Source organism: Cygnus olor, chromosome 1 (assembly GCF_009769625.2).
Source record: "Cygnus olor isolate bCygOlo1 chromosome 1, bCygOlo1.pri.v2, whole genome shotgun sequence".
NCBI lineage: Eukaryota > Metazoa > Chordata > Aves > Anseriformes > Anatidae > Cygnus > Cygnus olor.
This window is the reverse complement of record NC_049169.1, coordinates 111,826,305-111,842,761: the sequence shown is the minus strand read 5'-3', so window position 1 is coordinate 111,842,761 and position 16,457 is coordinate 111,826,305. Positions and strand designations below refer to the sequence as shown.

The 16,457-nt window shown below is 39.3% G+C and overlaps 1 protein-coding gene across 1 annotated transcript in view; it reads right to left on the bottom strand.

Annotated features, from left to right (window-relative positions):
- Window positions 1–696: 696 nt before the first annotated feature.
- The window catches only part of ITSN1 (intersectin 1), a 128,261-nt gene continuing 112,500 nt past the window's right edge, over window positions 697–16,457 (bottom strand). The window contains 12 exon segments of the mRNA XM_040545357.1: window positions 697–3,994; window positions 4,866–5,039; window positions 5,462–5,545; window positions 5,643–5,725; window positions 6,139–6,201; window positions 7,924–8,045; window positions 8,580–8,792; window positions 9,857–10,024; window positions 10,857–10,955; window positions 11,408–11,591; window positions 12,865–12,971; window positions 13,858–13,979. Of these exon segments, the coding sequence (XP_040401291.1) occupies window positions 3,846–3,994; window positions 4,866–5,039; window positions 5,462–5,545; window positions 5,643–5,725; window positions 6,139–6,201; window positions 7,924–8,045; window positions 8,580–8,792; window positions 9,857–10,024; window positions 10,857–10,955; window positions 11,408–11,591; window positions 12,865–12,971; window positions 13,858–13,979 (1,568 nt within the window). The 3' untranslated portion in view covers window positions 697–3,845.

Genomic DNA, 16,457 nt, shown 5'->3' with positions numbered 1-16,457 from the left:
TCTTCCAGCTTCTGTTCCATTAACTCAGTTCTACTGCAAGACTTAAAGCCAAGGTAGCACTAGGGAAAAATACCATTCCCCTTGCTAAATTTACTGTACGTGAAGGAAGAATGCAATTCCCAGAATGACAGCTTGGAAACCAAACTACCAGACCAACTTCTTCTGTTGCATGTTTTCTCACATTTGCAGATTTTGCCATTTCTTCTCTTACTCTTTTTTTTTTTTCTCCCAGTTTATCAAAAGCAAAATATCACTGTTTCAATGAAGGCAGTGAACGCATTAAAAAGTCACAGTATTATTTTTAGAAAGGCTTGAATGCCAGCCAAGGAGTTTGCTGCTGAAGAACTACTTCTAAGCAAATGTTCTTTTCCAATACAGTAGAGCCTGCTAAGCGATGATAGAGATGAAACCCTGTCTTGATAGCCTGTCCCAGCAGCCCATGTACCAGTTCAATCTCTCCAGTGCCTCAGTTCAAGGGCTGGTAATGGGCAGGCCTTGTACACAGCCTCTGTGCAAGGATGAATTTTGCCATAGGAGAGTAAAAGCAAATGAATCCAGACAGTCCAAGGGCTCCACAACACACAGTACAAGGCTCTGCAAGTTTAGTGGAGATGCTTATCTGAAGAAATCCTTCAGATTGGTCTTTCACTCCTAAATGCGATCAAGTATTACTTGGGCTTAGATTTTTTCTTGGGTTTTTGTTTTGTTTTGTTTTGTATAACATTAGGAAAAGATTGCACACATCTCAACGAGGCTGCAAAGGGACCTGTGCTCTAAGGTGTGCCATTTTACCAATACATTCAGAGATCAGTAACTAGAGTCTGAAAAACAGGGTCTGCATAAATACAGGCGGTCAATAACGGTAGCACAGGCCATCAGGGTTTGACAGCCAGGACATGACACCCTTAAGAGGATGGATGGCTCAATCTCCACACATCGTGGTGATTCCAGCCACCTTTGTAAATACACTAAAAGATATCTAACTTCCAAAGATCCTGTTGTGTGTGGCTGTGTCTCTCCTGTTGTGTGTGGCTGTTCAAGCTGTGCCTGAACAGGGAAAAATAGGCAGGAGTTGATGAATTTCTAAGAACCTTTGGCTAACCCTGAAGCAGATCCACTTGGGAAGCCAACCGTGCCGATATGCTATGGAGTATTGAGGGCGAGCAAGAGAGAAAATAGCAACATCCTGATGCACAATAGGCTGGCTCTGAGGGTATATATATTCTGTCCTCGACGCACAGGGATTAGGACAAGCTTCATCTTCAGAATTAGACTGATCACAAGGGATTTGTGAGATATCAGTGAGCTGAAGCCCAGCCTTTCATCATCATCATTATGTTTGCATAACTTCCATTGGCATTAACAGGAATTAAACATTCCTGTGCACTGAGGGTAAGATGGAAATCACGAGTGATGGTGGTCAGGAAGGTGCTCGGTTGTGTTACAACTACACAAAAGGTGCAATCCCACATGCTCACGATAAGGGGTCACAGTCTGGGAGGTACCCCTGCAGCTACCTGTCCACTACTTCAAACACCAGCTGAATCTCAGAGGAATATGCAGCTCCTTGAGGCTCCTTTTAAAAACCTGGCCTGGATTTCTGCATTGCATCCATGGTATTTTTTCCCTATTTGTCTATTTATTTGTTGCTGTAATTCATGCTGGTGAAATGGTACCATAAAAAAGTGATTCTACTTTCTAAACACTGAAATGAATGTTCACCATATTTACAGCTACTGATAAAATTAGGACAGCAATAAATGTTAGACAATGACATTTAATGTTACTCCATTAATAATTTTATCACTTTTTTTTTATCCTACCACAACAATGTGTATTTTCATATACATTATATTAATAAAATGTATAGATATGGGATTAGGAAAACATGGGTTTAGTTCTATTTACATATTTTACTTGAAACAATTTTCTTAACAACATTGAAAAATAGAAACTTAAAGTTCTCTTAATTGTGTTTTCTGCCAGTTAGTGGTAAACAAATGCATGCCTAGGAAGTTACACTCCCTCTAAAATGTGGTCAGTTGAAAGTTTCTAACTAAAGTGTGTATCTCTGTTTTTGTTTCAAAAAATACATAAGTATGTCTGTCATTTCTGATACAAAATTCTACACTATCTTCAATAAATAAATAATAAAGCGATTCTGAAAAGTATGAAATGTAAACTTTGTTGTCCCTCCAACATACTTTTTTTTTTTTCCCATTGCTTGAAACATTATAGTGGTATTGTAGGAAATTATAATACACAGACACTTTCCAGCACAGTTTACACTTATTACCATACTGCATCTACCTATTTGTTATGAAGATATCCTAATTTCCTAATGGAAATCAATAAGACTTGTAGTGCTAGAAAACACCACCTATACAGGAAAGGTGGAAACCAGTACTGAAAGGACATGCAAGGACATCAAAACCTAACAACAGCTCCACAAGAACATTCACATGCTAATGAAACAGGCTGAACACCTCCCATTCAGAAATAAAGTCATTACAAAAATACCATGTATGGATAATAGGTAATGAACAAAATGAATCCAGGCAGAACAAAGATGAATTTTACTCTTAAGGGGTCTATCGTATCTCAGGTCCAGGCTTAGTAAAGCACTTACGTGTGTACTTAAGGGAAACACAACATAAGTGCATGCTTAAAGCTGGGTGCTTTGCCAAACAGAGGAATTTTGCTGAATGTTGGCCTATACATGTGTATTTGTTGAGTAAAACGCGTATAGAAACTTTTGATTCCCCAAGACGACAAGACTTTTACTTTGGAGTTACCCACTCTGTACAATCACAAATACCCTGCTTCTGTTCACGTCTAATATCGCTGCCACCAACCTTGTGATCAACCTGGCTTGCAACAAACCCTGTTGTGAGCTACTGTATGCTATCACTCTGAATTCAGTAACATGATGTCAAATGCAGTTAGGCACAGTAAAATTTAATAACTGGTCACCACTGATTGCTTGGCAAACTAGACTCTGCGGGGTAGAAATTAGCTTCCTGAGCCACAGCCATGATTTTTTCTTCCCCACTGCAGGTGATGTATCATCCATCTGCATTCACACAATAAGCAGCCGTAGTAAAGCAGTATTGAAGTGGTATAGCACAACATTCATCAGGGCTCTATATTCGATCCTTCACTTACTGTTCAAACATTTCTTCCGAAGGTACTCAGTGGGTGTACTCTTCTGGAGTGCAACTCATCTCTGTGCAGAAGGCCTGTACATATATTTATTTTTGGGGCAATGTGAGTCATGAAGTGGTATCTTAATAGAATCTTCTCTGTTTATAGATATAGACTATTTATTTTCTAAGTCTTTTCAGCATCACCGTGAAGATCTTCAAAGATCTTCTTACTGCATAACTGCTTGTTCCATTCACAAAACATTTACACACCACCTTGCTGAGCAATAGGCACAGAATTCCTTAAGGGGGAAAACCCTGCAGAAAGCCTCCAAACATACCAACATTGCCTTCTTCTTGTAAATTAAAGAACAGAGTAGCTGGAGCAAGCACAGCAACCTATGTGGTTTTCCAGCCTTTCGGACTGGAGCACGACAAACAACTAGGTTATTTCATAAACCCAGGAAACTAACATCAGGTTCCACATAGAGAAATTGAGGGAGATTTCCTCACTAAACTGGGACTCATTTTTCAGTGAGAATTATCAAGGCACAAAGATGCTCCTGTTTGCTTTGATAACCCTCTTTTGTGTGAAGGGCAAGCAGTAGTTTCATACCAAACCAATAAGGATTTAGTGACAGCTTCTGCAGACACCTATTGCAGTGAACTCAGACTGAAAAAAAAACATTGGTCCCTTTCCTTCTAAGGCTCATCAAACAATTGCAGGTCTAGTCGGACGACTATCTCTCCTGTTGGGACTTCATGCAGAAGGAGACACTTTGTAACCGGTCCTTTTGAACCCTGATCCTTCTTAATGTCTGCCACACGGATCTCTGTTCTGCCCAAAAAGTCTGAAAATGCAAAAAAGACAGCATGCTTAGAAATAGAACAACCATTTATGTTGCAATAAAAATGCTAATTGCAGAAGGAATTAAGCTTCCATCTACACATAACAAAAGAAGAAAACAAGTCTTCAGTCCAATTACTTTTCTGCAGTTGAAATAGGCCAAATGCCTCCTATCTGCACAGAAGAGAATTTTATCTGGACTGTGTTAGACAGCAGAAGCATTTAAAAATAAATGGTGCCACAAGCAGAAAAATCCACCATGTACTTCACAGCTGCCTTGCTTAAGGAGCTTATTTATTTTATGACATGTTAGAGAAAAGGCCAAAGGTCACTGCACAATTCGAACTGAGCGTGAAGCCTTCAGAAGATGATAGAGCCAAGGAATGCATTGCACTAGTGACAAGGTCACTGGGGCAATCTGCACTGGTCACATGAACGACAGTCCTATCCAAATACTTCCTCAGAGATTATGACTCCAAAATACACTCCTCAACGCTCAATATGTCTACTGCAGATTATGAAATAAGAATGGGTCAGGTTCAATCTTGGGTTCATTTCTGCCACTTTCACTGCTTGTTACAGGAACCTGAAGACATTTCTTTTCTTCCTCTATGATCCATTAGCAAGAGCAACAACCAGAGTTTTACCTAATGACTTAACAGAAATGCAAACCACTCTTCGGTTGCTGTCAAGTTGCACAAGAAAGGAAAACCCCCACAATAGAGCTCCCAGTACTAGCATGACTAGACTGGGGAGGGAGGGTGAGTCAGGTCCCAAACATGCAAAAGGGCTCAATATTTACCTTAGCAGGCACACCCATCTTCAAAATGGGAGACTTGAAAATACCCTTGGAAGGGTGGCTGCCCCCAACTTACCATCCGGGGAGAACTGGTCCCTCTCAAACACCGTGATGCAGAGTACGTCCTGCTCTAGGTCTTTGATAAAGAACTGGCAGTTGGAGTTCCACTTCGGATTGAGGGTGTCCTGTATCGTCTTGGTAATATGGCACTGAGAGCCCATCGTCACCTCACAGTATGGGTTACTCTTTCCTGGAAGAAGAAAACAAACAGAAAAGTGTAAACACATTTTCAAGTGTGTGCCTGAATATCCTCTTAGTCCTACAGCCATTGGGCTGGGCAAAGATGGTGGCCTCACTGCCATTTCAGTAAACAGGGGCACAGTTCTGCAAGGTGTTGAGCACCTTCCACTTTTCATTTCAGGACTTTGTGGCTTATTATCTCTTTGATATGATTCACATGGTAGAAGCTATGTTTGCCTGTATCAAATATCCAAGTGCAGGACAACTGCATTGCTACTACGGAACTGCACAGAATCACCTCTATGTATTTTGAGTTCATTAAAACTGCTTTATTAAACAAAACCATGTTTTGGGCAGAGCCTCCTTCTAAGTTAGTCTGACAAATAGGAGTGTCTTCTTCACAGAGCATCTTATGCAATGCAAGGCACTTACCATGGGACCTGCAAGGTTTTAGTTCAATGCCTTCAACAATATTCACCATCAGCCTCCCAATGCCAGTTGCTCTTTGTGAGCGAACTGTGGTGAAACACAAGAGAGACAAGACTCATTAATGTATTTTCTTGCCCACAGATTTCCCCACAAAGGATGAGAGCCCCTGCACCGCATGCTGTACCTAAGTAGGCCTTTTCCCTCTTCTTCTTTTCGGTCTCTATGTAAAGTTCTGAAGCGGCTTTAATTTTCTGAACCCAGGCAGTCCTTCAGAATGAAAGGAGAAAAAGAAAAGTTGCAAAATACCATTTCCATTTTTCCTCCCTGCTGCACTGCAGACAAAAGTAAAGCCGGCCCTCTTTCCCAGCCGCTTGCAGTCTCAGGCCCTGACCCCACCACAGGCTGAAGCTGTCTGCCTGGCAGAGATCTTACTGAAATTCATAGCACCTGCAGAAATTTAATCATCCCAGCCTAGCAGATCCCATCACACAATGCAAGCTCAAGAGAACTACGAACAGGAGAGGACATGGTGAGAAACCAGAAGATAGAGATAGCAAGTTTGCTTTTCCCAAGCCTTTTGTTGCTCAGAGGAAACAGCCCCAACAGGAAGGCACGGTGAATGCTTGAGAGAGACGTGTGCCCCGGGAGGCACAGCCTAATAACTCCTGGGCTTTACTAACCTGCAGGGATTATGCTGCCTGAAGAACTGGCTGGGCTCAAAGAGGTTTTCAGAAAGGATGTCACTAAGAAGAAGGGGAAGCTTTGTAATTGAAGATAGGGAAATAATTTCCTAATTAAGAGTCTGTGTGGAAAGATGGACAGAGAAAAAGCACGGAAGAAGGGGTCCTATGGGACCTCAAGTGTTTAAAAGGATATCCTGTACAAGGGAGCCTGAGACCTGAGTCAAGGCAAAGTGAGAGAACAGAGCAGGTGTGAAGCAATTTCTGATCCCAAAATGAATTATTGCTGGTCTACAGTGCACTGCACCTACTTACAGTGGCCTGGATTTGGGTCTAAACATGCACCTCTATTCTCCACAGGCAACTGTTTAAGAAAACAAAACACTTAAGGACAATTTGTCTTCCAGCTTACCCCTAAATGGTAAATGGCAGCTTCAGAAGTGTACCAAGCTTTTGATCACACAAGTCTTTTAAGATTAAATGGGCACATAAATCACTCATTGATGTTAATGTTTTATTTCTGTTGCTCTTAATTAAAAACAAGTGCATGATAAAAATCTGGAGGTATCTCATCTAAAATGCTGCATTTCTGCTGAAATGAAGCTGAAAAAGCAACTCTAGGATAAAAGACAGTCAAAGCCTGTATCCCATATAAATAAAAGCATTTAACAAGAGTGCCTAAATTCTGATAGCAATTTCTGCGGTTCTCTCTATAGTGAGTGGAGCGAGCCAGTCACCTCCAGGGGGCGTTCAGTATTTGAAGATTTGTCTACTTCCACTGGTGGGTCAGGGTAGACATCTCGCTCGTCCCTCAGGCTAGGTAGGAAGAATGTGGATCAGAGTTTACATGTTTCTGACCACAGCAGTGAGTGCTCTGATCCACAGTGTGTGGTTATTGCTATAGTCCGATTTGCACAACAGATCCTAAGTTGAAAAGGCTGTGTCAATTTTCATCATCAAGGATCTAACCCTGATGCTTGTTCATTCTCTGGCATAGAGGGACAGACAGCGTCCCAAAGGACAAATGGGATCCATAAAAATACAATTTTTTACAAGAATAAATATGTGTGTGTAAATGATAATGAATAATGCTGGCAGGCAGGCAGGGAACAACAATGTTTTATAATCTTTCATGCATTAGAATTTTTACAGGCAACACATTTGCAAGGTGGCATAATACTGTCAATACTATGTAAGATTTTTTGCTGGATTTTCAGCCTCCATTTTTTTCTTTCGTTTACCTTATATTGAAAAGGTTTGTCTGCAAAAATGTAAGTCAGCATAAGTCTTTTTAAGCTTGCCAGAGACACAAATAATCAGCAGAGGTTATGAGGTTGTCATTCTTCTGACTTCATTCTGAACTGAACCAGGTTAAAACTAACTGGGTTTTGTTTGGTGGGTTTTTGCTTCAAGTTTTAATTCAGACTTGTTCCTGAATCTCATTCAATATACAGTCATACAGATGCTTGCACTGGCACAAAAAGTCCAGTGGATAGTAACAGAAGATAGGACTGAATCTCTTAGTTTCCTTATGCTAACATGAGATGTTGTGAAATGTGGCCTATTATATCAGCCCTCCTAGCCATTTCATTGTTGGTCTTACTGGAATTCAGGAAGGATCATTATTTCTCCATCCTTTTCATGAGTATCACCATATTCTCAAGCACAATGAATTCTCCAGTGTTGTGATATTAGCTGCTTGGAGACTGTTATGCATGTGTACATCAATACATTTGCATCAGACTTTTCAAATTCAGGACTAACGTGGCCTGTGCAGGTACTTACCTTTCATTAATGCTTTCAGCCCGGAGTGTATAGACTCTATCAATGTGGGAGATATGGAAGATGGGCTCGTCTCCAGAAGGGTCTGTGGGTAATTTTACTAGTACCTCATTTAGAAAAATGGGCTGTAAAACATTAGGCAAAGCTAGAGTTCTATCGCACAATATCCGAACAGACGCATTCAATAAAGAGCAATTCACAACAGATTTTTTTTGTGCCTACAATAACCTCTCCCCTTCAGCCTGCCTCCCATCTTTCTTCAGATATGTCATTTTTTGAATTTTCTTTTTATTAAACATATTGGTGCCTCCACAGTCTGGGAACATTTCTCCTGAAGTAAGAAAACAGCCTTACAGAGCATAGAAATCTCTCCTTTCCCACATGAAGCAGCAAACACTACTCTCTTCATCACTCCCTGTTACACAATCTCTGTTGAAGAGGTTGTTTTAGCCAATCTTCAAAAGCATCTTCTCTCATCTAGCTAAGCAAACAACCAGCTTGCTCACCATCAGTCCCTGGAATCCCCAGCATATGCCAAAGCCTTCAAACCTCTTCTATATAAAGGCTACTGCCCACACGTCCAGTATACAGTAGCTGCTGCCTCCTGTACCACTGTTAGCATATAACTATCTTAGTCACTTCTTAAGAATGGTACTTACAGTTTTGTACATTTTGTATTGCAGGTTAGACTTGGGGCTGAAGACCTTGTCTGTGCCAGAAGAGCCAAGAGGTTTTATGATCTGAGTCAGGAGGAGGAAATCGTTGAACAGAAAGCCATACAGTTCCTTGTTACTCTTGGCTTTATAGAGTTTCCCACTGTGCAGAAACTTGCGTGGTCCCAAGCAGTTTGTAACAGAATTAAATACGAGTTGCTGCGAAAAGTAGAAGAAGAAGAACAACGCACTGTATAAAGTAAAACAATCGAGGTTCCCCTGAAAGAGATCAAATATAGTTTTGAGTCCTGATGTTAGTTTTAAGTTGCGTCACAGGGATGATGAGCGATGTCTCTGCCTTGTGCATGAGAAGCAGCGCATGTCATAGAAACACTATGTGAAAATTAAGGCATCCCATCAGTTGCACAGGGCATGTCCTGAGCAGTCAGAGAAAAGCCAAAAGCATTTGTGCCTCCTTTTGAGTTTCTCTGCCACACACATGCATTTCTGTGACTGGAACTGAGCTGATGACGCAGCCATCTCCCTTCAGGCAGTAGTTATAACGAGCTGAACACAACTTTGACCCTGAAATAGTTAGATTTTGTAAGAAGAAATGTAGTGCTCTCCAGTTCATAAACCAAGCAGCACTTATTATTTTTTCATCTTTTGAACTGAAAGCTCAATGTATATTTTGAGAATCAAGCTGTGATCTGTCTGCCTCTAGTATCTTCACCAATAACAGGGAGGCCATCAAAGTATCCTCTGTCCACCACAAATATTTTCATTATAGTTTCAGTAGAGAAGCTTAGCATGTTACCTTAAAAACTAATGTGCATTAGTAGACAGTGATTCTCTAGGTAAAGTCTTGAGAGAGACTTGATCAGTATTCTTGAGCTTTCAAAATGTCTACAACGTTTTATCACAGAAAATAGTTTCTGTGATGAGTTTTAAAGAACTCCAGGATGATCAGGTATGGCTTCAGGATGAGATACAGCAGTACGACTGTCACTGTATTGTAAAGAGCTTTGAAACTGAACTGCACTAGTCCAGAGGCAGGAAACAAAAGCAGCATTTATCACATAGACGACAATAACAAGAGCAACAAAAAAGATTACATGCACGAGTGAAAGGGAACCAAAGAAGGATGAAAACAAATGAGTAAAGATTATACGATTTGATTACATCATTTGTCCCTTGACGCAGTGCCATATGTGAACCATGGGTTCTTCCCAAACAGTGAAGTGTGCTCACATTTGCATTACTCTAGATAGCATGTTGTTTACCTCAGACAGGCCTTCACACTGAACATGAGCCTGGATCCACTCCAGCCTATCTGAATTTTCTTTCTCCCGCACTCCTTCATTTACTTGAGAACACAATTCTTCTGCTTTCTCAAGAGCATGCTTCAAGTGACTGTGGTCAGGGTGGTTTTCAGGGGTGTTTTCTATTATCTACAGGTAAATAAAATATGTTAGCCCTTTTTATTATCTGCAGTTAAAATGTGTTCATCTTGACAGCCCTGAACTCTTGCTTCATTTCTTTATTTTCACCAGAGCTAGCCAGCATGTTCCACATTTCTTTTCCTGCTTGACAAACACGAAAAATAAGAAACAAACTCACAGTTGGTATGTGAACAGCTGAAATTAGTGCCTGTCTGCACAGCCTTTCCATCAGCACACTGCTCACTCTTCTGACATAAGTATGCAAATTCCAGCCACAGAAACATGTCCACGGCTGGTTAAGGAGTCTCTTAAATGCCAACATCCAATTTGTAACTGGATTATTTCCTGCGAAGGTTTGGGGTCCATTTCAATAGTATTATTCAAGATGATAAGTGTTAGGCAACAAATGAAAGTTAGGAAAGGGTTATAAATTATCCAGTAATGTAAGCTGTGCAGTAAGGTAACTTGCAACAATTTGGTATTCAGGCTTGCACAATGAATGCCTTTTATGAGACTATGGGGAGGAAATGACGCTGGAAAAAGACAAAGATGAGCATAAGATAGACCTACTACTCCCATTTTCTGATTTTTTTTTATTGCCTTTTGGTTCTTTATGTACAAGTTTCACCTCTGTTTCTAGCAGAAATCCAGAGTCATTTTTTGAAGCCAAATGAGTTACTGCATTTGCTCTTAGTGTGATCAAATATAGAAGGGCACCCTACTTTCCCTAGTATATCAGGTATCTAAGAGCGACAAAGCTCAACACAAACAAGGAAACTATCCTGTAATTAAGCTGTAAGCAAAGCAGCATCAAAAACATCATCTTTGCAAAAGAACGTACATTTTTAATTATTAGTGGGTATCTTGTTACCCGTTGCATAGGCTTTAGTAGAAAACTTGATAGCGGCATTCCTTTACAGCGAGGATCCATTGCTAACCTCTGAAACATTAGAGAGGTAAAATGGTGTTAGTCAGTTTGCTTAAAACCTGGCAAAATAAGCTCCTCTAAGAAAGGACAAGGTAAGGCAACAAATGAACATAATGCTTCAACTAAATCTGTTAGATCACAAACAATGCAGTAGAATTTGTTGTATTTTACAAAGTATTCTTCACCTATCTTGCCTGTACAAGAGAAGGGCCTCTTATTATTATTATTTGTCCAAGTCCCAGCACGTTACTGCAAAACCATTTCTAGACAAAGTATTTTATGGCTCTACAGTTTTTTGAAAAAAAGGTATTCCTTTAATGAAAAAATGCATTCCTCCAATGAGTGCTTAAGTCTGAAGACTCTTCATTCTAGCCCAAAAGAGGGAGACTATGCACTGGAAATTAGCAAAGTGATGAGCTAAACTTATGGTGTGTAAAATTTATGGTGTTTGCTTCTTCTCTTACTTTAACGAACTCCTTGAACTCAGGGACTTCATCTGTTTTCTGTTGGATGAGTGCTGCCCCATTGAGCTGGCAGCTACAGAACCGAATGTACGGCTGCATGTGTGGCAGCTGGGCTGTCAGTATGTCACCAATCATTTTCACTGGCATCTTCTCCCCAGACATCTTCTTACGCACTCGCAAAGCCCTAAACATGAAAAGGTCATGGGTGTTTTATAAGTAGGTAGACCACTAAACAACAATTCCTGATTTATAAAATAAATGGTTTGCCTCTTATTCATTAGAAATGACAAGACCTCTGAATAACAAATAGATCAGCCACAAGGCTTACTGCATATTGTAAGAACATAACAATCAATTTTGCACCCTCGGCCAACATCATTTCCCTCCTGAGGTCACCAAACTATAATTTGGTATTAACTTATCACAAAGCCAGATCAGATACAATATAAAAGGGAATGTAATTTCCCTTTCTATTCATTTAGAAAGGACAGATATGCTCTTGAATGAGGGATAAAAACAGTACCACTTCCTTAAGCCCAAAGCTACCCAGTTTTTAGCCTGGTTTCCTAAGGAAAGGAGGTTTATTGTTATCAAGCCGCCTGTCTTTGTCCTACCACTGTCATAACTTATCATCTTGGGGGCCATTTTCAAACACATTCTACAAAAGAGGAGATATCTCAAAATTTCTAAGTCTCTATAAGTGAAATAAAAAATAGCAGCTCAGTAGGGAAAAAAAAGGAAGTTTATTAATCCTCCTGCTTATGAAGATGAAGGTTTAACTCAATCCTCACTCATTTTGTCTGGCAATGGCCAGATGAGCAATCAGATGAGCATGTCTCCAAACCAGCCACAGAATTTACTGTGCCTTGCTGAAGCAGTAGGGATGGGTGAGAAAGATGCAGGTAGGAAGACAGGATCCACCAGAGGCCACAGAGAATGAAGGGAGAAATAAGGGTACTTGCACTGTGTGGAGTTTCATGGTAGAGAGTTGGGGCTGCAGTAGTTGGAGACTTTGGAAGGAAGGGTGCAGGGTACACTGGACACAAATCCATAGGAAACCAGGCTTTGTTGGTGACACTTCTCACAAAATAGTTCATTCAGATGTTATAAGCCTACAATAACTAAAGGAATACATCAGCTAACTCAGAATAAGGGAGGCAGAGACTGTTGTACTTTGCTTTCCATTCACAGATAATAAGACTGGAACTGGGTATTGGGCTGTGACAGAGATAATAGGAAGTAAATGTATGGACTGTGGGTAGCCTTGACAAGCACTGCTCTTCAGGAGAAGTTGACCTTGCCTTCTGGAGTACAGGCACACCAAGAGCAAAGTAAGTGCAAACTCTTTTGGTGACTATTTTTGTAAGTGGCAAATATTTTCATGCAGCTAAAAGTAGAACTGGGAGGAGAGGACCATGATTTTTTAGTTGCTAAGTATGGGGGGAAAAAAAACTTACTTCAGTAGTTTTATATTGCACATAATCAGCTCCTTCCAATTAACAAAAATCATAGCAACTTCTTTTTCTGTTAGCAGCTCAGATTCCATTAGTGGTTTCTGGAAGATCTATAGATTCAGAAAATTAAGCAATTTAGAAAGCATATCTTAAGTATAATTAAAGTGACTAAGGCTGATGATGTCTAAGACTTCCTTAGTCTGGAGGCAAGACAACGTTACATCAGAGTAGCACATGATACTCAGTGGAACAGACTTCAAGCATGCACTATGCCCTAAAGATCCATGGTGCTCCCTAACAATATCTTTGTGAGAAGCATATTTATTTAAAAGAGAATGATCTGAATTGGTGTTGGTGGTGTTCATTATGACCCGGATAATCTGTTTTAAGCTTGGGAATTTTAGTTAGAGGTCTCCTGTAAAATATCCCAGAACTACTTTGATAATACAACTGAAAATACATTTGAATTTGGACTACTTTATGGAAGTTGTGATTTACCTCATAGTGTCTCAGGCTTGCATACCTTGACCTCTTTTTCAAAAAAGAGCTTTCACTCTCTGTGAAAAGGATTACCCACATCAAAAGCCTATACAAATTCCCTTTTTTTTTCACATATGAGATGTAATTTGTAACATTTAAAGAGAAGCAGAGTAAATGATAACTGAGTGCCACTGTGAATGTGGAAACTGGCACATAATGTGCTTCAAGCTTTAGGAGCTTACATGTGAGAAATAAAACTTAAAAATCTGGAGTGAAAAGTGTTTACTGGAAAGATAATTTAAACATCAGTGTTTTGGTGATGGTAACACAAGGGCTTACCACTAGTTACACACACTCCCATACACGCATATATGTATATATAAAGATTTAATACAGATCATTCCTAGGAAGTCCAACAGACCAGTGATGTCAAATGACTTTGCACAATGAAATTATCGATCCATTCAAAAACATGAGTGAATAAAACCTGCTCCTAAAAATGCTGCACCTTCTTACCTCTGTGACCAACTGCAGATCATTTACATAGTTCTCTTCTGTGACAATGAGCTCATGGATGTATCCCTGCCTTTTCCTTTCAGTAGGTGTCAACATATCCAGAAGATGCAAGTCTGCACACCCTGGAAAACACAAAAGAATCCTAGATTTTACTTATGGTCACTTTCAAATTGATCCAGATCTGTAGTAGGTCAAATAACGCTTAATGAACAGTAACTACTGCCTCTTCATTTAATCATAATTCACATGTAATGGAACAATGCTTACAATATTTTATCCCTTAGTGTCTCAAAACATTGTCTTTAACATTTTTTTTTTTAATCAAGGCCATTTCTAGGTGATAATTAGTTAATAAGGCAAGTGAATGGAGGTCTCATTAGAATGAAAGCATGCAGTCCAGACACAACTAAAACAGACTTCCCTGTGGCATTAACAGGATTTCTAAAAATGTCTCTTCTCTGGTGGCAAACCTTAAAAGTCCCCCTCACCACTACCTGCCCACCTCCAACCTCTCTCCGAAGTTCACTGTCCCTTTAGGTGTGTCATTCAGCTGGAACCACACTGTAAAATAAATCTCCAAATGGATTACTGTTAATAAAAAAGGGGGCAAAGATTTCACCTGGCATTACTGCCAAAGAACATATAGGTTTATCCCAAAAGGGAACGGAATTAAGGAAGAGCACTATAGTGACTCTTAATGCTCTGATGGGCACTTTGGAATTTCAGCTGTCAGCATATTTATACTCTGAATTCAAGTTTAGCCTTAATCATGCTAGTCAAAATAGGCATCCTCATCAAGATGGTACTGTAGGGTTTATTTACTTCTTCACATTTCAATTAAAAATTGCTTCAAAAAATTTGAAGGATCTGAGCCAAAGCATATGAAGGTCAGCGGAGATCACCTCACACATTTCACTAATTTATAGACCAAGCCAAAGGGGTTGATTATTGTTCTCCTATACCTTTAAAACCATGAGAAAAGTTCATAATTAAGAACTCATCTTCTACCAGGTTTTTCCTTCTGTTTTTGCAAACCACCTCCTGTGTATTTGCCCTGTGTAGATTTTAGAATTTTTATACTACAATAAATTTCAAATTTCACATTCTATTTTCTATTCTGAAATACAACAGAATGTTTAGTTACATTTTTTCCCTGTAGGACAGTATTTTTTCAACATAGATCAATTCAATTCTTCTGAAACTGGCAAGCAAAATATTTTCTTCCCATTTCAACACTTGTAACACTATTTTCATTATGTTTCTGTATTAAAAAAATGTATTTCAAAAATAAAAGTTGCTTTGAAGAACATTTAAAATGTTTTTCTTTGAATATTGACTTGACACAATCAATATTCTTTAGTTTAATTCTTTCCCCAACCCCTCAACAAAGTATTGGCAAATTCAATATATTCCCCATCAAAACAGTTCTTCCTACTGAAAAGGATCTGACTGAAAACGTTCAGTGAGACCTCTGCTTCATGGAGTTTAAAATGGTCAAAGCTTTTTATTTTTAACTGTTCACCAGCATCAATCATTACACCAACACAATGAGATCTAATAGGTGTATTTTTAGTTCAGACGTTCTCAAATGCTTTCATAAAGCAAACCACTACTGCTCCTAATCATATCATGCCCTGGACAACTCTTTCAGTTCTTTTCATATAAAGTTAATAAGTAGATGGTATCTCTTGCATTTTTAGTATTTCCTACATTTTTAGCTTCCTGAATGTAATTCAGGAGCTGATTCTGCACTATGCAACTAGCACAATCCACAAGTATCACCATTACATTTTTCATGAACTACTTTTGGAACAACTTGCTTTCACTAATCCGTGCTCCAGAAAAGGTTATGAAAAATTTGATTAAAAAAAAAAAAAAGTAGATACAGACAATCAAGGTAATTTCCTCTATATTAGGATGAACACCGATCAGAATGGAAGCGTAGCATACTGATAATGCTTCTTTGGGATTCTGTATATTGCAGTCCTTTAAAATACACAATTCAAACCTTGCTCAAAATAAAAAGGTTGGTTTTGAGAAATATCAATTATCAACTTAATGTCAAAATAATCAAAATACCAGGCACTTTTCAAAAGCCCAAAGTTTCAATTCTGTTTAATAAATGACTGCTTCAAAGTGTTTTCTTAGTTATGTAAATCAGAGGTCTAATGAACAGAATCAGTTCTCCCCAAGCAGTGTCAGCTTCATTAAAAGTGAACAAAGTGTTTAATGATTTTTCTCTAGAGACTGGGGAATTTTAGTGTTCAAAGATGCTGATGACCTTGGCTTGAAGTGTTGTTTCCAACCACCAGCCTTTTAGAGTAAGCATTTAACATTTTGAACCACAATATTTAAGTGGCTAGCTTGACAGATAGCCAGCTGGGACTGAAACGGGCTACTTTGAACTTCAACAGATGGCCTGTCTTTGAACACTAAGTATTTGGGAAAATAGCCTACTTCAGTTAGAGCAGAATATGCAGGAGGGACTTTTCTCATAAAGGATTTTCTTTATTAGGTACACAAATACTAAGAATTTTCTCATCTTTGCATCATAAGCACCAAACAAGAGCTGGGTTCCATTTCGAATTGAAATGTCAAGG